Raw genomic sequence first — 23,825 nt, forward strand, 5'->3', positions numbered from 1 at the left:
GGTTAAGAAAGTTCACGTCACGATGCAGACACTGTGAACTGAGCATATTCCGCCTGCACCACCTCTCCAGGTTTTACAGTATATTCACTCATGATTAACAACAGCATCCCGTCAATCTTCGGTTTCCAGAGACGGCTTCGTGTGACGCATGCGTAGTAGGCGCCTCATCAAAAGTCGATTTGAGGAAAGTTACATCCCCGCCACATTTGATAGGATGAGAAGTCTTTAATATTTATGCGCAGACTTTGAGTAGTGACGTGCATACTCATATCAATAATCCGTCTTTAGTTTTCTCAAGGACGGAAACGAACACGGAAGTAGGAAGGGTGCATTATCTTACATGGCATGTAGTCTTCGGTGTAGGTGTGGCAAACACAATCCTAACTGCCTCATGTAGCCTAAATCTGAGCAGTGTTTGTACCTTTCCTTTACTCTGTGCTAATTCTAATCCTGTTACACAACAATATACCCCGTAATAACACAAAGTGGCACATTTCACCCATTATTGGATGCAGTTAAGTTTTTCTCCATTAGATGGCGCAATGTGTGCACCGCAGGAATCCAACTGTGTGTGAGTCTGTAATTGAAACACAGATGGCAGAAATTCAGCGGTTCCTGGGGATAAATTGCCGCTCCAGAACAATAGGTCTGTATTGACTCATGTCAGTGGTAAGACAGTATCGTAAATTTTGTGGGTCGACTAAGTTTATCTGCGATAAGAAGTCTGGAAGTATGTAGTAGTAATAGTAGTAGTAGTAGTAGTAGTAGTAGCAGTAGTATATCATTTAAATTTGACAAATGTACTAGGCCTTTGGGATATCTGAAGGCCTATAGTTATGGATGATAGAAACAAACGCAAAATAAAAAGCAAAACGTCTTTAGAGATAGAATTAAATAGAACAATAACCCAATTCTACTGAAATCATATCCATCTAAATTGAAAATGCACAAGGCTGCGATTCCTTATAAAGTGGACATAATTAATGACGCTCATTAATCTTATTGAACTCTCGGTGGTTTGTCAATAGGGCTGCGGTTCTGACGGGACTTCAGGCACCAGGCGTGTCCACACGGACACAGTCCGATCAGGTGATGGGCGACCGCGTTATCCCTCCACATCCAGGGGTTTCCTTCCCAGGGTACCAAGGGCTTCCCGTCCTCCGCGCCAGCACACAAGCCCAGTTCCCACGCATCGCTGGATATCCACCGTGCCTCCGGCCACAGACTACCCCGCCAAGCTACAAAAATAAATAAATAAATAAATAAATCACCGCGGTTTGGGTGACAGGCACCATGCGCAATGAGTGACTCTGTGGCCAGATCCAAGCGCTGCACAGAAATTTAGTCCGCATCATTCCCTGACAGCTCCCAGAGAGAGAGAGAGGTAGACGGGACCGGATTCTCAGGTAGGCTTTCCGAGCTCCTCCGAAGGATTTCAAACATTGCATCCTGTGTAGTTTGTGTAGTTTGGTGCGTTTGGCCGGTGTCTCAGTGTGTTAGAATTTTTATTTATTATTATTATTATTTTTTTTTCCACTTACAAGTTGAATGAATGCAGAATTTCATTCACAAGAGGGAGAGGAGCCGGAGAAGATCTCTAACCAGGGAACGTACCCCATTGCTCGCATTTAATGGATTTGATGGCTCAGAGCTCCATTGTTTTTTATGGTCATGTTCCCCACTGTGTCATTTAAATTTAAAGAGGGAGAATGTGTGTTTTGAATGTATGCAGGCTGCTGCTAATTAAACCTATGTGAGATACATGTTATGTAAATGTACGTTTGGTTGATTCCTTTTGTTTTAGAGAAAAACACAGGTCTTGCTGAAAATTCTGCCGCAGACAGTAGAATGTGACTTTCATTCAGACCCTCTTAAATTGAATTGTTGCATTGATCTACTACAGCATGCTTTGGTGTTATGCTTATGTACTCAGTTTTTTCATGAATGGCTGATGAACTCTTGGCGTAGCTGGTTTTAATCTCCTTCAAAATTAATTAAAACAAGAGTGCTGACTGGCGGCACTACTGCATCGAGGTGCTTCCCTGTTGCAGATCTGATATAAGAAAACAGACCTGGTAAGTCATGTGGGAGATTGTGTGGATGCGGTCCCTGGGCGTTGCTGCAGGATTTTTTAGGAGTGAACATCAGAGCTTGATGTGGCTGCAGACTGAGATGGAGGGGGGGGGGGGGGCAACAGTGATGCCTTCACATGCTGATCTGGGCAGGGCAGCTTTCAACTCCAGCTGTGCCACAGGACAGGTGCTTTTGGCGCCTACTTGTTGTGGTGTTATCTCATCCTGCAATGATGGGTTATTACGCTCAGTAGGTCAGAGCAGTCTGTTCTGTATGTAGACTTTTTTGACCTGTCCAGTTCATTTCTGCCTATGTCTGCACAGATGTCCTCCCAGCTCCACCATCTCCAACTCCTCCTACAGACCTGAAGCATGGGGATTAAATGGGGGAGGGGATAAAAGACTGAATGAACTGTCTCAGAGATATCTGCAGCTGCCTCCTCTCACATGAGCACCCACAGTAGTGATTGGACACCCTTACTTATGCTGATACTTCTCTCTCTCTATTTCTGTCTGTTTGCCAGCCTCACACTATTTTCTGTGCTGAGCAAAAATGGAAATAGACAAGAGTGGAAAAAATAATACACGATAAGATGAGACATAGAGTGCACTAGGAAACACGGGTGTTTAGGGACAAGGTGAAGAAAGACGGAGGAATGAAGTAAGTGCTTTGCACACTAACTGCATTATTTAAAGCAAAGGAATACAAGGCAACTGCTCCCATAATCCCGTGTCTTCATCTTGTCTTCCTCCCTATAACCATGCTGGTGAGAACCATGCAAGAAGTATGATTCATTTCTGACAAAGTGCAGCAGCACAGACACTGTTATCTTAGTAATGGCTTGTTCTGCATGGGCTAAGCAATTTGGCACAGATACATTTTACTACAAACACAGAGGGCGGTGGACACACCTTCACACGGCATTTAATCATTCTGATTCTCATCTTCTGATCTTGCTGTTACCATGGCCACAGTTGGTAAAGGTGCCTGACACTGTGCTCCTCTGCTCTTCACAATCCATACATGAGGCTTTGAACCAAAATTATATTTCTGCTCTAAAGATCTGTTGGTTTCAGTGCCCTGCTGTTGTGCACATTTATTAAAATTTACTCTGGGAGTGATGTTACTCTGCCGTTCGTGGCCGAGCTTCAAAAGGGAGTGGCTTCATCTTCATATTCCCCTCAGAGTGTCTGATGTAAAATCGATTTGCTGGCCAGTCTGAAAGTGGTGATTAGATCTACTTGATCTGGGTCTGACTTGTGGCATATTGGAAAACGACAGATGTAATTAATGTCACCTTTTAAAAAAACATACCCCAAGAAAGCAAGGAGTTTAAAACATAAAAATACATTCAGCCTGTGACTGAATCTATGACCATCAGGGTATCTACAGGCAACATTTCTTACAACCTCCGAAACTAATATAGTAATTACTTCTGTGCATACACTGTAGCTGCAGTAATGTTCTTGTCCCAGAGGCTCAGAGTGACGTCTGAATAAACAAACTTTGTATTTCGAGTCACTTTGCCAAGGTTCCCCACTGGGGTTTTAGTCTCCAAGGTTGGGTCAAAGCTAATTTTTTGTGTTGCAGTGTTTCCAGCTTGGAGCATGCTGTCATTTGCCAAAGGAGATCAGCTAAAAGCACCCAAGGGTGTTGTACATGCTTGTTCGCTGGTGGAACAAAAGGGAGGGTCAAATATCTGCCTGCTGAAAGTGCCAAATCTTCAAAGCAGTGACACAGAGGCATGCCCATCACACTGAGAACTGATAGATCTGACTTCTTTCTTTATTTGTACGAACCATGGAGTTTATCTCAACAGCCACTGGCTCTTGATTACATCTGGTTATTACAAAATAGGTGGAAAGTCTTCAATAGACTTTTACTGCGCTGAATTAATGCCCCTGTCTGGCAGTACTTATTTCCCAGAGATAAGATGGACGAAAACTGAAGTAGCGTGATGCCAGTGCATCAGCAGCTAGTTCTCAAAGTCCCACCTTGTACCTCTAGGGCATACCGGGATGGATCACCTTCAGGCCAGCAAATGTGAGACTTACCGCAGGCTCTTGCTCGAGTGCAGCTAATTGGGTGCTCCATGTCCAACAGCGGTTTATGTGTTATTGTCTGAGAATAATACCTTGGGTGACATCTCTGCATGCCATCTGTGGGTCAACAGACATTTTCTGCTAAATTTGAGAATTGGTTACCAGAAATTATGCCTTTAGGACATTTCTTCCTCATTCAGCGTGTATTGTGCTAAATTTAAGAATGAATTACACTGCATCCAACCTCTTCAGGTCGGTTGGTTAGGGCCAGCAGTGATAGCGGGATGACAGCATGGTAGCTTGTCGGTCACTGGATGGTCTTTCCTGTTTGTTCCTCAGCGATGCGGGACCTGGAGCCATGCCTGCTTAGAGGAAGTAGCTGAGTGTATTTGAAACGCTACAACACTCTTCCATTTGAGGAGTGAAGAGTCCTCACAGATGGTTCTACAGATGGCCCCTGTCAGTGCGATTGTCTGAGTGAAACCATGTTTGATTTGACAATGCTACACACCTAAGGGACTAACGAACCACACTGTTTCCCAAATCTGAGCTCAATCATTTTTCAGTCTAATTGGCCCTCTGTCATCCTTTTTCACTTAATCCACTCCTCTCTGCATAGCATAATGTCTGATAAATAAGCACGCACAGTGCGCACTAATACCTTAAAGAGAGTAAGGCAATGGGGGTGGGAGTTGTAAATAATTAAAAAACGCTGAGTGATGTTTTCCTCCTGCAGTGGAGGGTTTCTTGGTGCAGTGCTTTACAAGCTTGCCCAGGCCTCAGTGCGTTGGCATCTCACAGTCCTCTATGGGAGATGGTTGGAGTTGGATGCCATGCAACTGGGAGTGGGTGGATACCTCGTATTTTTTGCTCCTTCGTACCCAATTGCCCTATATGCCTGGCGTGTGAGCATTGGCTGAACACTGTGATGACTTAGTTTAAGAGAACCAAATGATCAGCGCACATAGACAGGAGGATGTAAATCAATTATTCAATGTCCAATAATCTATAATGAATTCTTTCTATTGATCAAATCTGGGAATTCAGAGGCCCATTTAATTAAGCAGTTATTTCTGTCACATACAAGACACAACTTAAAGAAACAACTTGGTGCTTGTCGTCTACAGCCATGCAGTCTGTTGATCGAACTGCTTCTATCAGCAAGCTAATATGCTCACAGCGATAATGTTACCATGCGGATCAGCAGCTAAGCAGTTTACCATGATCACCATACCATGTTCACATGCTAACATTTAATAATCAGAAACCACCAATGAAGCTGAGGCTGATTGGAAGGTATGGCTTGGTTATACACCCAAACAAGTATTTAAAAAAATATTTCAATGACGATAACGGTTGGAAAAAATTAAACAGATCTGTGACCAACTGAGAATGCCCATTCATGTTGAGATATTTTTACTCTTAACCAAAGAAGTAGACTCACTGACCAGCAGAGAGACATTGTTTGAGTGAATGTGGCTATAAATTTGCCCCCAAGCTATAATCTTTGATTCTATAATGGCAGTGATTTTTACCAAATCTGAAGGCTCTTTCCCCTAACCTGGCACTTCAGCCAACATATGTACAAAGGCTTCCCTTATTCGTTCCAGTTTTTACTGCTGGAACAAAGCTGATCACCAAAGAATTATTGTTGGGTGTACCAGACTGCACGCAGAATGGCACTTATGAGTGTGGCCTGGCCAGTTTTTCTGTCTGTAAGAACAGTCTGCACAGTCATAGAAAGAAAAACCAACAGCCCACATGTTTCTTTACAAAATATATAGGAGGATTGCACTTTCTTGTGACATGTAGCCTATGTGTGAGTCAAGGTATCTGTCATACTCTTCAGAGCTTTGTAATGAACCTGTAGATGATGCATAATTCAACAATGACCCAGCAATATTCATTGAAGGCTTTATGATCTTTTCTGAAAGAGATCCCACCTCTTTATTCAAGTCGTCTTGCGCTGACTTTTAATCTTTCTAATCTTTTAGGACTTCTTTCCTTCTGTCCAAAATCTTTTTATATTGGAAAAATTGACTTCAGATTGTCTCCATATTTAGAAATGTGAACAAAGAAGAGATGAAAATGAAAAAAAAAAAAAAAAGAGAAAGAAATAGAGTTATTTCCTCCCTGCTCAGGCATGATGTTCCAGATCACCACAGGACTTGAGTCGTATCTGTAGACCAGCCAAGCCAAGGCTCTCCTGTCTGAGGGTCTCAGGCTGTGTTTTCTTTCATAATACATTAGACAATCTGAGTTTCTGCCAGGCCAGATGGTAGAGGAAGAAAAATGACGTTTTATTTTTAACGTCTCTTCATATCCAGATTTAGATTTTGTTTCTTCATATATAATCTGAAAATGTATAGTCAATATTTCACTTTTTTTTTGTGTTGGAAATAAAGAGCAGGAGATACGGCATCACGCTGACTTTATAATAATTATTTGTCCATTTCTCTGCTTGGTTTACCAATGTTGTTCATAGTTTTACCACATGATGAATTATGAATGGAAATTCACACAAAACAGTATAAGCCTTTCAATTTAAAGATATTATAGCGGAGCTACTATTTTGTAACAAAATGATTGAATCTTTGGAAAACATTGTGTATGTTTTGATGGTAACAATAACCAGAAAAGATGTGTATAGCTTCACCAGGACTATTTGGCCATGCTGTGCTGATGTGAATATCAAATGTAGCATCTACTTTGCATCAGCACCTTAGAAAATGGATTTCACCGCTGTGCAGTGGTAAGGGCTGGTGAACAGTTGGGGTGGGGGGTGGTTGGCTACGGCAGAGTTTTAAGGCAACTATCATTATAACTAAATGCATATTAGCCCGAGGCATTAAAATATGAGACATAATAAAAGATAAATTAGAATGAAACCAATTGTTCATTGATTCTAATTCTCATTAGCCCATTTTAGAAATGTCCTTCTTGGAGGATGGCGAGGGAATTCTTGCCCTGGAATTCAAGTGAAGTACCATGCAGGTCTTCAATGTTATTATATTCAATAAATCTACAAATACGGTAGGATTAAAGAAATAATATGGATGGGCACATATGATGTAGTTTTGTTTTAATATATTATGATGTACAAATGCAGTCACACTCATTTTACTTAGTTCAGCTGTCCTTCAAGGGCTTTTTGAAATGACTTTATAAATCATTCATAAATGCTATAAAAGAGTGAAAATCATCATCATTACACATTTCAAAATATTAATTTTATGATAGTTATAAAAGAAGAAAGCAATATCAGCTAATCTACATATTAGAAGAACTCAAAAATCTTTTTACATTTTCTTACAGAAATGAGAAATATTTCTTCGTCAATTTGTGACCAGTACTTGAAAGGATAAATTGTTTGTTAATGATGAAGCACCGTCTTTCTCTTTTTTGATGATCTCAGTAACATTAAGATGACCCTTTCCCCTCAGTCCCCATCCCTTCTCATGCTCTTAGTGGTGTGTCCATAATGATCCCTGGTGGATCAATTCATCAATGTCCCACTGACATGTGGTCACACACCCTGCCTTTGTCGGCTCTTCTCTCCACAAGCATAAACCCAAATCTTGAAAAAATGTTGACTGCGGCCCATAACAAGGTGCTCTTACTCCAGTCTGTTTTCTTCTTGTCTTGTGGCTGCAGCAATGAGTCATACACCTGTAAATGAAAGTCACATTCACAACATTAATCTCTGCAGGTGCCTTATAAGGCTTGAAGCTGGTTACTCATGCTGAGCACTCACTCCAAGTATCCAAGGAGAATTCATGGCTGTTTTTCTAAAAATGGATGAAAAATATGTAGGGAGTGCTCTTCGGCTGGCGTATGCATCCGTCCCTGAAGATGCACACATCCAGATTTGCACTGAGCATCTTCTCAGGCCCTGAGGAGGAGACACAGGTTTCTAAATTGGTCTCCTCCACCCCCATATGAAAGTCTGTTGGGAGACATCCTACTGGGTGGATGACTTAGGACCATCGAGCAGATGATTTGTCTTGAGTCGATGCTCTTTCCTCGGGTCTTTCTCTTGTTGTCTTAGACATGATCCGATGTGGTTGCTTGTGCACTTCCTGGAGACCACGATGGAGCGACACACCACTGCGTTGGCTGCATGACATTTTCTAAAACAGAGAACAGAAAAATATGCACTGCTCTTCGGAGAAGAACCCACCACCTGACTGAATCATCCCTCATGAGAGGAGGAAAACACGTACAAGATGACTGTTCCACCAAGTCAGAGATGACGCAGATTAGTTTCATTTATAATCTCAAACAGCACAGACGAGGACACTCGTCAGTGCCACAGTGACGTAACTTTAGAATTATAAGGCTCAATGTGGCATTTTTTCATTTTTCAAGTTGGTGTCTTATAACTGGCCTTCAGCAATTTTTTTGAATATGTGCATTTAAAACCCTTTTCAGATGTAAATGCTCTCTGGCTGTACAGTAGATAAAACCAAACAGTACTTTTCTATGTCTCAGGCATCCAAGCGGATGCTGACAGCTCTTGATAAGAAAATGGTAAATGTGAATCTTTCAGACTATCCCCTGAATGCTAATTGGATTGTCACCTCAGCTAAGAGTCCCCTTCTGTGATGCAGTAATATCTAGCCCCAGCACCACAGAGCTCTCACTTGTCTGAGTCAGCCCAAGTCTGAATGCCCCCGCCCCTCAGTGTCTCTCCTTGCACCTCTGCTGGACAATCGTGTTTGACAAAAGTGGGATATTTAATTTTGGCAAGTGAAGGAGGGTCAAGCTGGAGAGCAGCAGCATACACAAAAAACACCAGCATATATATACACACTACAATATTCAGAGTAATGTCTGAGACGTTGGATTGCTGCTGGAAAGTGGGAACAAAGACAAAAGCTCCCTAAAGACTGTGCTGGATGTTGGCTGGATGCAGCAGCAGGATCAGAGGGAAAAGCCCACACCCAGAGTGGCTATTGATAGCACAGCAAATTTGTTGTTATTCTGTGAATCCTGGAAACAGTGCAGCAACAGATTAGAGCTGAAAAGGTACATAGGCTGATGTTACACAGCATAATGCGAGCAGCTGAATGAGGGAGACGGCGGCACACCCCACCCTTTCACTATCAGGAGGTTTTACTGCTGTGAAAAGACAAAGACAAGTGAAACTTATTGATTTTCCATTAAGCATCGTCAGTGTGTATCGCTCACCGAATCTATCCAAAACACTACCTGCACTTTCCTCATCCTGTACAATCACAATTCTCCAAACGTGAGGCTCCAGAGAGGTATTTCTCCCTCTTGTTGCTCCTTTTCAGAGGCTGTTGGTCTGCTCTGACTGCAGGTATGTCCCCTCAGGACATACACTGCTGTATTCCCCCAGCCTCTGGCTGCAGTGTCACTCCATGTATTGTCTGGTAGATACTTGGAGCAGCTCTCAGTCACTTGCACATTCACACACACAGCAGACTTCCCCACCACATGATTTCTGTTTGATCTCTGTTGACAACGTTGTATGATCCTTTCCATGTCACTCTGGGGTTAAATGACATTGCTGATGTGTCAGATGATCAGGACGTCAAACAGCTGAAAGCTCACCACCTACTTCTGTCGTCATTAATGCTGGGATGTGATGTGGGCCTGTTTTTCACAGTACGCACACGAATGACTGCAAAAGCATGTTAAACACCCCGATGACACAGCTTGGTCTGGACTCCTCAGCAACAGAGACCCTCTGTTGGTCTCAATTGCAGCACTTGGAGGGAAGATCACTTCCTGCAGATCTCATAACATGTTCACCAGCCTGCCCATTACACTCACAACATGACCGCACACTCAGTCTGACCAGCATCTGTGGAAAAGGAGTATGAATAGTTGTGAACTGTAAATATATGGCGATGGATCACTTTATATTAAAAACATCAGCATCAACCAACACACTGTGAACAATCATAAACACCAGAGACAAAGAGGCTTAGTCATCCCTGGGAGTAAAGCCTCCCCTCTTTCTGTGTATCATAATTAAACACTCCTGCTATATGGAACCATCTGCCTCTTTAAAAGAGACAGTCTCAATTTCCTCACAGGTTCACTTACAGCTGCTAAAATAATTGGCCGCACTACCCCCGATATGTGCAGCTGTATTTGCTTAGCCCTCATGTGGGGAGCGCACATTAATTGAAACGACCCCGACCGCCCACATTCACCGGGGTCACTAATGTTGAGGAGGTCTATTTATCATCAGCTTTTCTCTCCACTGCCTCACGCACGCTAATATTTTACCTGCGTTAGGACCGCCGTCCATCTGCATGTCAGCACAGTTTAGGATCACACGTTCCACATCTTTGTCTTGACAGTGTTTTCCTTGTGTCCAGTTACTAGTTGAATATGTTTTGTGGATGCAAGTTGATAAAACAAGCTTGGCAAGAGGAGATGGCACCGATCAGGCTGTAAACCTGGCAAAAGCAAATGTACTTATATTTCCACTGGTAGATGATAATTTGTTGCTATTTCAGTCACGGTATGTAAATTCACAACAAAAGTGGTCATTAGTTTTTCTCAAACTTGAATAGAGCTTTTGTTGAGCTGTTGCGGTAGTTGTTTGGCCCATGTTGTCACCAATGGGAGGTCATCATTAGCTACTTTTTTACTAAGCTTTACATCAATCTGGCAATTAAAAGAAGTGCATGTGGTAATTTGCCAATTTATGGTCAGCACTATTTCTATTCATGGTGGCTTAAGTCAGTGCTGCATAAGCATCAGACAAGGATAGAGAAAAATTATGAGTGTGGACTCAAACTGGACTCCAATCCTGGGTCTAAGAGCTTTTGTTAATAAAATCCTTCATTCCCGCCCAAATTCATAAACCCGAATACACAGTTTGTATCATTTTATGGTGTCAGCTAAGGTTTGTCTTTCTGTTTTATGTTGAATTCCTCTCTTGTCTTTCTTTCTGTACACCTGCAGACTGCGATAACGCAGCATGACAGACACAGTGATGAGCAGCAGCTCGGATCGCTGGATGTCCAACGACAGGCAGAGGAACATGCATGCTAGGTAAAGCATGAATGTCAGAACTACTCTTGTTATGTTGACTGTCGGCAATGGCAACACAGACACTAAACCGTGCCTTGGTCTGTTTCTCCTGCATCTCTCTGACGTGTGATTTGTGACACAGTGAAAAAGAGCAGTAAGTAGATCAACTCCCACACCAGCTCTTATCCTCATTGTGTGTCTCTGCTGTGTAAATGTTCGGGGAACAGAGTGAGGTGTCGATGCTGTGAGTGGACATTCATCCATTCAGTCACTCCATTCACCTGTTAGCACAAACACTCAAAGTGAAATGTGCGTGAAAATGTGCAATGGGATATCACTGAAGAATAGTAACTGGAGAACATGCTGGCCAACAGGGGAAACTGGACCATGCAGCCCAGTTCTGGTTCAGGCCCAGACCTGACAGATGAAGAGAAGGAGATTATAAACAGCGTGATCGCCCGTGCTGAGAAAATGGAGGCCATGGAGCAGGAGAGAATTGGGTAAGACATAAAGTGGTTTCTCCAGTATGTGTAATGACCTTAAACTGATGACATCCACACATTTGGACCTGGAATAATTATCGCTGGCATTTCAAGTAAGATGTCACCATGTGTGGCTGCAGGCGCTTGATAAACCGCCTGGATGACATGAAGAAGACGGTGTGTGGGGATGGAGTGTCCCGCTGTTTGCTGTGTGGGGAGCAGCTGGGCTCACCTGGGGTCAGCTCAGTGGTGTGTGAGGACTGCAAAAAGGTAGGTAATGAGTCAGCCAATTACTACAGGGGGAGGTCTAACACACTCCTCTGCTGCTTTGAGAAAACATGCTGTCATGCTGTACAAGCCGTGTCTGGAATGACAGCGTAGTTGTCAGAAACCTTTCTTTTCTCCTGCCATGCAGAACATGTGTACCAAGTGTGGTACACAGTGTAGCAGTCGGCCACGTGCCGTGTGGCTCTGCAAGATCTGCAGAGAACAGCGAGAGGTGAGTGCTTGACACCGCTCAACAAATAACAGAATGCAGTTGTTGGAACGTAACATACACTTTTCCTGTTGTTTTTTTTTTTTTTCAGGTCTGGAAGAGATCTGGTGCCTGGTTCTTCAAAGGTTTTCCCAAGCATTTCCTGCCATCACCCATGCCATTATCCAAACCGAGTGACACAGGCGCCCAGGAGGTGGCTGAGCATCAGGGCCCACCGGCCTCTGAGCCCAGGGAGGCGGCACTTCAACCACAAGCAGCAGGTCAAAAACACTTGTCCTCTCAGCTTTTGACTACAGTCTTTTACAGTCATTGTGAGCTTTTACATGAGACGACCACAAGTGCTCATCAGCATTTTTGATTGATCTGTTTGGACTGGACCCCTGATTCTGAGCAATATGATCCAGAGACGTTATTAATATCTGCCAAACGTCATGCAGGTTTCCCTTTTCTCTGGGTGGGGCCGTCTGCTGTGATTTCAACATGAGCTGAAGTTTTAATTCTCCTCACTTTTTTAGGCATTGTGCACATTTTCCAAAAAGGATAGTTTTCAGCAGGGGATGAAACCAGATTAGAACACATTATGGAAATAGCGTTGAAGTGGGTGGGCGTTTCCCCTGGCAGACTAATATCTTACAAAAGATGTCTTACTGTTTAAACTACAGACATTAATACAAGGCATATTTTTCCCTCTGTCCCAAGTCCACATAGGACAGGCTGTTTGTGATTTTAATCACTTTAGGCACGAGCCTTTTGGAAGTCCCATCATACTGTGTGTGTTTTTTTTTTTACATGGGTTCTACATATGATAATAATAATCAATTCTAAATTTCTTCATATAATTGCAGCTTTGCAACTTGTATTCTTCTTTTACTGTAGAGGGAATATTAATGAAGCTGTGCACCTTGTCATAATCACTTCTCTTCTCTTCTTTGTCACTGTTATTTTTTTTCTTCTCTTCATTCTGTCTAGTTGAACATGGGAAATGACAGTGTTAATGTAAATAAGGCGATTCGTTAGTTTGAATGTTAAAGGTTTAAATGGGCCTGTGAAAAGAGCTAAAACATTCAATCATCTTAAGTACTTCAAATGCAACATTGCATTCCTCCAGGAAAACCACCGACTGGTTAAAGATCAAGTCATGCTAAAAAAAAAAAAAGGGTGGGTGGGTAATGTATTCCATTAATTCCAAAACATGCAGAGCAGCAATATTGATACATAAAAAGATCCAGCTCACTGTCACCACTGTCATTACAGATCCACGGCTCCTCTGCCACAGGCCTGTGGTTCTTGTTAATATTTATGCCCCTAATTGGGATGATGATCGATTCATAGCAAAAATAATCTCATTAATTCCAGATTTGAACTCAAAATAATAGATCCTTGGAAGAGATCTAAACTGTGTGATTAATCCAGCTCTAGACTGATCCAATCCTAAACCCGTAAACCTTTAAAAAAAGCCCAAGTCACTCTCAGCTTTTGTGGAATAGATAGGCAGTGTTGACCTTTGGCGTTTTGTGTTTCCACAAAGGAAGTCATTTTCTTTATCCTCTTCTGTACATCACTCATATGGTAAAATAGATTACTTCTTTATTAACAGGACCCTTCTTCCCTTTGTCACAAAGGCTGAATACTGAAGCAGATCACGCCCCTGTATTATTGGATCTTGCTCGTCCTCTTTATAAATAGGAACGCCCCTCCTGGAAATTAGACAGAAACCTAGTGGCTGATAATGCCTTTTGTGAGATTATATCATACTCTGCTAAAATAAACAAGATGCAAGAAATTCAACAAGAGGAGCTCATTAAATCAATAAATATGGTGGATGCTCGGTACTCTATCTCCCCCTCCCCTGAACTCTATAAAAGGAAGCTGGACCTTCAAACTCAGTATAATTTGTTATCAACTGAAAATGTGGAACATCTCCTGTTAAAATCACAGGGGTGCGTATATGAACATGTTGGTAAAGCTGGCCGTCTGCTAGCATGCCAACCTCTCAACAAATTCCACAAATCAGGACAGAGAATGGTCAACTTACTATTGACCCAGAATAAATTAATAAAATATTTACCTCATACTACTCAAGTCTATAATCACAGGTGACAAATGACAGCACAGACATCAAACATTTATTTGGTCATCTCCAAGCTTCTTCTATAAATACAACACACAGGGCCGAGACTGAATTTCCATTAAAGCGCACAGAACTGCAGCTTTGACAAGAAAAGTAGACACATAAAAACAATCAACAGAGATATATATGTATGTATAATATCCAGATATATAGGTGTTTGATTAAGTCTAAGGGGGGGCAGCTCAATTAAGCTGTTGGAAGGTGCAGGTGATGCTGACATGATGGGTGATATTGTATCATTTCACGCTTTCAGCATGATTACCTGTGCAGTGTGATTTGCCCGTAAATGGGCATATTATAGCCGCTGCATTTACAGTAGTAGGCTGCCAAGCTTGTTGTAATGTATGTAGGTCAATGCCTTTGCAATGAAAAAACTGCAACATCAAAAGTATGCAGAGGGTCTTGGGAGTACAGATTCCACTGCAGCAGGAGCCTGAAGTGGTGTGATTATGTTTCCCTTATGTACGTTAATCCTTTTTTTTTTTTTTAGGACCAGAGCCACAAGGCCGTGCTGGTTACCCACCTGTGGCCCCTAAGCCAACATCTGTGTGCATGGCCACTGGTGGGGCTGGCCCTCAAGAGGCAGGGCAGGGCAGCCCAGCAGTGATGAAGAAGATGGTTCCCGTCCAGAGCTCCAGACTGCAGCCTGCCGGAACAATGAGCGTCTCCCAGCACGGTGAGGGACAGCGAGGACACAGTCCTTACAGCAGCCAAATATTGCAACTCCGGTGGTGTCATTATGTGTAGTAGGTCTCACTTTACTGAATGTGGTTGTAGGTCCAAATGGAGGCACTTACTCCTCTGGTGCAGTTCCTTCAGAGCAGAGAGTGCCTCCTGCAGTGAGAGAGGACAGGAGGCAGCCCACTGCGCACGGTGCTCTTCCTGTACGACAGCAACCTCCCCCAGCTGAGGAGGAGGAGGAGGCCAACGACTATGACTCTGATGAAGCCAGTGAGTACACCATCTGCTCACTCTTCTCACAGAGTAGCATGGCTCCTGTGTCTTGTTTGATTTCACCTCATATTCAGCTTGACATGATTTTCTTGCACTCGTTCTAGGTAAATGCCACAAAATGGGTCTTTTGTTTTTTCAGTTAACAAAACGAAACAGCTTGTCATAGAGCATACAGTATTGAAGATCAATATCCTTAATTTGGCAGCATTTCTGTCTCCCTTAGCGACTCTGACTCATTCTGTGTTGACACTTGATTTCTCCTGGTAACATTTCTTATCTATAAGTTACCCAACAGTCAGAGAAAATGGAAAGAATTGGTCTGGTATCTATTGAACAGGGAAGAAAATAACAAATGGTAATCACAGCATGTTAGAGTAGCATGAAAATCAATGTCCAAGGAACTAAAGCAGAGGAATATGTGTATTAAGATTTTATTCACCAGATCAATAGTGATATATAAACTCCAAATCATACTTCTTTTTTTTTCAAAATCCCATTTTCTTGGTGAGAATGGTGCTATGTCATTAATGGCTTGTGCCTGCAGCATCAAACGGCCTTTATTCTCTTTCTTGGGAATTGAGTGTTAATTTATTTTATTGAGGTCTGGGAATATGGAGCTGTACAAATAATTTGAGATGCACTACGGCTAACAAGGATATAGATTCCCCTTGTGTTTGAGCTAGTCCCGTGTGTTAGGAGGGCAAGTGGCAGAAATAGCATTGGTTTCCATTTGGCTCTTGGAGATATATGACAGTGGGAACAGTTAAGAGTTTTATGGTGAAACTCAGCCCAGAAATGTTGAACAGTTACATAAGGAGAAATTAGCAAAAGAGATTTGATTATTTTGTCCCCCAACAGCTATGCTTTGCAATGAAAGTCCTCCAAATAAAATATGTGTGGGCAGCACTTCAGTATTTTTTTTCTCTCACCCAGATCCTTATTTTCTTGAATGCCTTCCTCTGAGATTTGAGTGTTTATTTGATTTCTTTTATATCCTATGGTTCTCATAGGTGATGAGATTTTTCAGATGTTTACTTAAGGTAAATAGAAGCCTGTGAATGTTTCATGAGTCAAAGTGAGGACTTTCTGGTCGTTCGGGGCTTCTACCTATCCTCTGTCCAAAAGTTAAACTGTAAGAGCACCTGTACCTTTCCAAACATTTTATCCCTATTTATACTTATTATTTAAGAGCAGAGCAGCTGTCATTCTGTGGTCTAATGACGGCTGGTCTGGGTTTCTTTCAGCCACCCTTGGCTCTCTAGAGTTCAGTCTGCTCTATGAACAGGAGAGCAACAGCCTCCACTGTAGCATCCTCAAAGCAAAGGTACCACTATTCTCCTCATTCTCTCACACAAAGGGACAATTACAATCAAGTGGTTCATGTCAAAAAGCTCTTGAATGGCACTTTAGATGAATTGGTCTGCGCTGTTCGTAATGATGTGACGGACACTGTGCCCTGTTTCTTCTCAGGGACTGAAACCCATGGACTCAAATGGACTGGCAGATCCTTATGTGAAGCTTCATCTGCTGCCAGGGGCTAGTAAGGTACAAGACACACCTTTGCCACGCCAAGCTTTTAATTTTTCTTAAGGACTATTCCCTTAATATTCTGCTAAGCAAAAAGGGAAAAGGCCTAAAAGAGGCTTCTGTTAGCTCAAGTCTGACACCTTGTGGTTCAAATTAATAAAATGTATAAAATTCTCTTAGGGATTATTTGCAGAAAGTAAAAGTTATGGTGACGGTGCAATATTAATGGCATGCAGTTAGACTATGCTGGAGTGGAGAATTAGGCCACTCTGGCTCTAAACACAGTGACATCTGCCTTCAAAAGGCCTGTTGTAACTTACTGACAGAGTAACACAAACTGCACATATTGTGATACTACTAGTGCGTTAATTTGCTATGAGATATTTCCATTTTTCTTGTCCTGAACCTAAAACAAACAGTCTAACAAGCTGCGCACAAAGACCTTGAGAAACACTCGCAACCCTGTATGGAGTGAGACCCTCACCTACCATGGCCTGACAGATGACGACATGCAGCGTAAGACCCTCAGGTGGATACTGAACCTCAGTGATCTTAATATTCCTGTAGTTGACTTGTTTGAGGGTGTAGCAGATTAATATTCCTCTGATTTCCGCAGGCTCTCTGTCTGCGATGAAGACAAGTTTGGACATAATGAGTTTATTGGTGAAACCAGAGTGGCGCTGAAAAAATTGAAGATGAACCAGAAGAAAAACTTTAACGTGTGTCTCGAGAGAGTTGTCCCTGTGAGTGAAACTCAGTTAAAGTCAAACAACATTTAATTCTCCTTGTATGAATCTTTTATTGACTGAGTGCAAAATTGTTCTCCCTGGACAGACAAAGAGAACTGCAACAGCCGGGACGGCCAGAGGCATCTCTCTCTATGAAGACGAGGCAAACGCTTTTTATTTATGTCCAAACATGGCAGATTACACGTGCTTATCAGGAATCCTAAAAAGTCTTTTTTTTTTTTTTTCTTTTTTTTTTTACACATCTTCTCTCTTAGTCAGCCAAAGATGGCGGTGAAGTAGAAGAGCGTGGTCGTATTCTGATCTCCCTTATGTACAGCACCCAGCAGAACCGTCTCATTGTGGGCGTCGTGCGCTGTGTCCACCTGGCTGCCATGGATGCTAATGGCTACTCTGACCCATATGTCAAAATGTAGGTAAAGCAGACAAGGAGCACGTTCATCTTGTCAATTTATGACTCTTGATATGATATGCATGAAATTGCATGCTTATATGTATATGTCACTTGCAGATGTCTTAAACCTGACATGGGGAAGAAGGCCAAGTGTAAGACCCAAATCAAAAAGAGGACTTTAAACCCGGAGTTTAATGAGGTTTGTAAGGAGTATAAGGTCAAGAGTGGCAAATAATAAAAAAAATATTCCTAAGTTATTACTCAACTGATGTGGTTAAATATTTTCGCAATTCAGGTGTAGAAATTGTTTAATTGATGAATTAATGGCTCAATTCAAATTCCAGGAATTCAGCTATGACATTAAACACAGCGAACTGGCCAAGAAGACTTTAGATATCTCTGTGTGGGACTATGACATTGGAAAGTCCAATGACTACATTGGTAAATATTTCATCACAATCGCTACTTTGATGCAACTTAAATGAAATTCTCACCTGCTCGTGCACCACCTGCTTCTCATTCCTCGATCTCTCCCTGACAGGTGGGTGTCAGCTGGGTATCACTGCCAAAGGAGAGAGACTGAAGCACTGGTACGAGTGTCTTAAGAACAAGGACAAGAAGATTGAACGCTGGCATACCTTGATGAATGAAAATCACGTCGCAAGTGATTAACCACTTGCCCACCCCAATGCAGCATGAGCTATACTCCCCACTTGGTTTGCATTCACCTCTGATAGCACTTGTTTTTCCCCTCATTCTGTTGGGTTTATCTGTTCTTTCACTACCTGATCGTCACACAGGCACTGCTCGCATTGATCCTTTTCCCTGACGTGGTATATAATCTTCTTTCTTGTCTTCTTATTAACAGTTTCTCTGCCTGTGCTGATACTTAAGCTGCCTCTGGGACAAATCATGGCATAAATGAATTAGAGATTTCATTAATGTAACCAAGACATCTGTTAGTGAACAGCTGCATAAGGACCATCATGCCTGTCAGTGATGTTTATATAGTGTGCTGAACTTGAAACATTCTCCGCTAAAGAAAACAAAGTTTGAATTGCACTGGCACAGGACAAGAAAAGCAATATGTTACGGCGTCTGAAGTCAAAACCAAGTGACAGGCCCATAAATGCCTCAGTTGAGCTAATGCCTGAGACCCATTGGACTGTCAGAGTATTATTTTTGATTATTTTATGTGATTACATGCTTAGTGTGACTCGATAAGCATGCCAAGCCACTGACATCAGACAACACTCAGCTGCACCTTAAAATATTTCAACTGTGTCCACTGGCCTGCACATACTGTATATTTCCATGAAGAAATGTTTACATACTGATACATTGCTCAGGTTAGGATAGACATCTGATAAACAGGTGATTCATAAGTCAGTGGACCATGAGCTAGATGAGCCTTTTATCAGTTGTTAATTTGTGATTTTAAATTATAGCACACTAGTTGAGCATTAGGTCTTTTTATGTATGGTTATTCAAGCTGTGAATTTTGAGTTGGTTGGAAGTATTAACAGCTTGATTAGAGGAACTGGGAAGTGAATGCCAATGTTTATTTTTCATGTTTATTCTTAGTTGTGGTTAAACTTGGCAGGAAATAGGTTTCTCCTCCATCTACCTGTTCTCTTCTGCAGCTCGCGGTTCACTCTGACACCTCAGAGGTTTTCTACTGCAGTGTTTACACTGAATGCACACAGTAACGTTTTCCTACAGGTTTCCTTGACAAATTTGGCTGCTCTGCTTCACAAAGAGAGAAGGTGGAACAGGTTATGTCATAAGTATGTGCAGCTTTACCTGCATGCACTGTGCTCGTGACTCTCGCGTGCCTGGGGCAGTCGTGGCCCGCTTTTACATCAATGCACCCTTTGCACAAAGCAGGGCGCTTTCCCCTCTGCCGTCCCAGTCATTCGAGGCTTTAGCGTGTGTGTTTCTTTACTAATCACAGCAAACCAAGGAAAGCACACCTTACAAAGCGGAATGACCTCAATTTATACAGCTGTTTGCAAGTTATTCCAATGTCAAAACAGAGATGAAAACAAAAAAAAACCTATGCATGAAATGTCTTGTGGTTCAAGATATATATACTTTGTAAGAAAACTAATGCTATTGTAATTCCATTAATGTTTACAGTCCTCCCCATAACATTCCTGTTGATACTTAAACACAAGAGCCAATATGCTGCATGACTATGATGACTATAATCTGAATGAGCTGGTCTGATAGCATCCACAGGATAAACTTACTATAAACTGAGCACATCAGCCGAGCATCAGACCTTATCCAAAAATATCAGTAGCAGACATTGAGATTGTTCTCATTCTTTGAATGAAACCTTCTGTGCATTGACATCCAGAGGTCTCCAGTGTCCTGTCTTCTCTGTACAGCCACTCTGCCTCCCCGTGGCAGGGACTGAAACAACCTCCATTACAGCATTACACGCTGTCTTATGATGTGCTACTTCAGCTACGGTGATCATCAGATGGTGATCGACATGAATTATAATCGATATATAAATATATATTATTTTTTAAAAAAACACAGGCTTCTCTCTGAGCTCTATCTATAGCCGTCTTCTACTTGACTCTGCCCTTTCAGTGGAATGTTTCTTGGGTTTATCTCTGTATTTGTAAATAGATAGTGCATGGACTGGAATTGTATGTTTGCAAATAACTTTGCATGTAAAGATTTTGCAGAGTTTACACAGATCAATAAAATCGAATGAAAAATCGCACGTCTGTTGTGTGCTAACTGAAGATGAGAAAAATGAGGTGTGTTTGTCTTAACTGGGGACATTAAAGGATCAAAAATAGCTCAGGTGGCACACCGGAAGTGGATTTTTTTTTTCAACACAAATGAGCTGCATAGAGTCAAAATGTCTACATGTCATATGAGCCAAATGGGTAATGGGTAGTTCTTATTATATTGCTGCAACAACACCACGCCTTCCTTCCTAGTTTTATAGACATGATAAATAATTTCTTTGGATTACAGGGTGATTCGGTAACATAAAGTAAGTGTACCCGCGTCTCAGCATGCACACCAACTCAAATAATGAAGCGTGTCATATTTCAGCAGCAGCCCAATGAGGAGAGGGCCCTTTGAACCAGCACCATCTATCCTGGAGGCACACATGACTTCCATTGCCTTTAAACCATCAAAAGCGCAGCTACTCTGGAGCTTCAGTTGATATTTCATCCCTTTACATCACTTAGACTCTTCAAACTGGCCTTAAATTGGATTAATTATACGGCCAGTTTTCTCTGAAATGCGAAGCAGGTTCCTGCTCCCTCTCATGGCTCATTTTATCAGAAACCCTAGATATGAGCCGACCGGGTCTCTCCTGTCTCAGATCCACTCCCGCAGAAATTCAAGGCCAGACGCGCGCCACCTTTGTGTTGGAGGACGCGGAATGTGCGCGCTCCCTGTACAGCACCCTGTGCAGCACCCTGTGGTCGCAGGACCTGCGTCTGGTGACGTGCGACGTCGGTCCACTGTCCACTGAACACCACCGGGCTCGGGAAATCCGGTCTAACGTCAGCCTGGTGACGGACCCGGACTCTCCTTGCGCACTCCGCTCCTCCACCGAACCAAAGTTCCCCGGACGCACCGGCAGGGACAGGACAGAGGGGGGCCCTGACCTTACCGGGGACTCTGTGGTGCGGAAAAGGCAGCGAAGCGGTCAGATATGAGCAGTTAGGTGTGGATGGCTTTTACTTTTTGTTACAGTAAAGTGGCCTTTAGAGGTGGCCAGTGAGGACATGAGTGGAAGTGTGTGACTTCTACAAACATCAACGTCTTTTGTGGGCTACATTCATGACACAGTATTGTTAAATGTTGTTTTCAATATAGATTCATGTCAGTATCATTCATATATATATATATATATATATAGCTTCAGATGAAACACCAGGAAGTATTCACTGCTGGATGAGCAGCATCAGTAGCAGGTATTTATACAAACCTACTCTAAACTGACTTTTGTTTTTCATTGAGATAAAGGCAGTGATGCTGAAGAGGGCTAAGAGGCAGGGAGGGTCACCCAGAAAATGTTATGGGTGCACCCTTTTTCTTTCCTGTCCAGTTTAAGACTTTGTGTAGTCCCTGGCCATCCCTGACTGACTGTCTGATCATATTTCTACCACTGCTCAGCTGAGTTAAGAGTCTAACTTGGAACTTGGTACATGACGGGAATGTGGATGCTAACCAGGTGCTTAGAGCTGCACCTTTTGTTGCAGCCTGTTTATAGGGCAGCTCTTGTTTGCTGGTTGTTTGGGAACTGCAGAGAAGTACTTCATCTGAGCTTGACCTCCATTTCAGCAAACAACACATTTAGTCATGAATAAAGGAGGGCGACGACAACAAAAAATCCAACACACCGAGCAGAGAGAAAGAGAAAGAGAAGTCATTGGTAACAAGGCTTCACACTCATCACTGTGACCAATTCTACATATCACCTGGAGGGAGTTGGACATAACGATCTGCTTTAAATAATAGTCAGGAAAATAAAGACAAAGCCATTGTGATCCAAGACGAATTAAGAAAGAGCACTTCGGCTTTTGTCTCTTCTGCAGCGGCATGATTTTGAGTCCGGCCTGTGGTATTTTGTTGTGTTTCAGACTCCCTCTTTAACTATGACTGTAATCACGACAAAAGCCTGAAAATGGGTTAAAAAAGAAAGATCATCTTCAGTGACTTCCTGTCAGAAAATATAGGTCGAGCTGAAATCATAGCACAGTTTGTAATATATATGAACTATTTTTGTCAGAGGACATTAGTTGTAAAATCGAGATTTATGGTGCATCAATGTACTAGTTCTGACCTAGTCTTGTTACAAGTTGATTTTTATTTACGGATTCAGTCAGCTATACTCAGTTATTTTCAGGATAATTGTTACTCACTTTTTCAGTCGCTCATTCGCTGTCCATAATTGACTCTGACGTTTTTTCCTATAATTTACTTGCTTTTACTTGGTCAGTAGTGTGTGTATTAAGCCTTTTAGTCTGCCAGCCTTTCCCTCATGCACTTCTCTCAATCGATAATATTTGATTGATATAAGATTACATTTTTAAATTATGGGATTTTAGTTCATATGCATTAAATGTTCCTCATGTTTTCAATGTGGTTCAACATCACCCTTTTTTCAAAAGCTTTTTCACAAGCTGAATGAAGAGAAAGATGATTTAAACCCAATTTTCATTCAATAAATTACTCTAAAACTGTGTTTTACTGCCAAAGAGCAATTTGTCAAGTCATGAAGTCTTAGGGGAAAATATTGCTTTTTTAAGGAAAGTAGAAATCTGATAATTTGCGAAAAACATGTAAATAATGTAATGAACTTATATTAAATTCTAATTCTTCACGGAAAAAAACGTTCCTGTATTTACAGTATTTACAATTTTTAACAGAGTACTCTTTAAGTGTGAATTTTAGAATTGCAGAGAAATATCATTGGCATTTCCATCACTGAATGGAACTTGCCACAAAGTTTCAAAGTAAATATTGAAGACTATCTCATGAGTACAGTTCTAGCACAGAATTCAAGTGGAAGGAAGGTCAATGCAAGAAAAATACGTCATTTAAATGGTAGTCATGTCATTTATCTTAGTAGGCTTTCTAAATTGAAGACCTTGGTTTTACAACCTGTACATCTTTAATTTTCAAACGTGCCTACTGTTTTTGAAGCCCTTTGATATGAACAGCAACATCTCTGCTGACAGCTTGTTTTGATGTCATGTAAGTAAATTGGCATCTTGCTCTCGCACACAGGGATGTTTGAGGACACAGATAGATGCTGTCGCGAGCATGACCACTGCTTACACGTTATTCCTGCTTTCTCACTGAATTATGGAGTCTTCAACACCAACCTTTACGCCATCTCACACTGCAACTGCGAGGCGAGTGCCATAATGCCCACCTCAGGCACCAAATGCCGAGTCTGGATTTTTAAGTTTCCACTG

General features: G+C 42.0%; 1 protein-coding gene across 1 annotated transcript; it reads left to right on the forward strand.

Annotated features, from left to right (window-relative positions):
• Window positions 1-1,334: 1,334 nt before the first annotated feature.
• On the forward strand, window positions 1,335-18,531 carry LOC115049073 (rabphilin-3A-like). The gene is made up of 18 exons (XM_029511032.1): window positions 1,335-1,406; window positions 11,061-11,150; window positions 11,272-11,283; window positions 11,504-11,629; window positions 11,752-11,881; window positions 12,027-12,110; window positions 12,199-12,367; window positions 14,729-14,914; window positions 15,016-15,189; window positions 16,437-16,516; window positions 16,663-16,737; window positions 17,139-17,248; window positions 17,336-17,462; window positions 17,554-17,610; window positions 17,723-17,877; window positions 17,977-18,058; window positions 18,204-18,300; window positions 18,401-18,531. The coding sequence occupies exons 2-18, from the start codon at window positions 11,077-11,079 to the stop codon at window positions 18,529-18,531; spliced, it is 1,869 nt and encodes a 622-aa protein (XP_029366892.1). The 5' UTR covers window positions 1,335-1,406; window positions 11,061-11,076.
• Window positions 18,532-23,825: the final 5,294 nt, after the last annotated feature.

Source organism: Echeneis naucrates, chromosome 9, assembly GCF_900963305.1.
Source record: "Echeneis naucrates chromosome 9, fEcheNa1.1, whole genome shotgun sequence".
NCBI lineage: Eukaryota > Metazoa > Chordata > Actinopteri > Carangiformes > Echeneidae > Echeneis > Echeneis naucrates.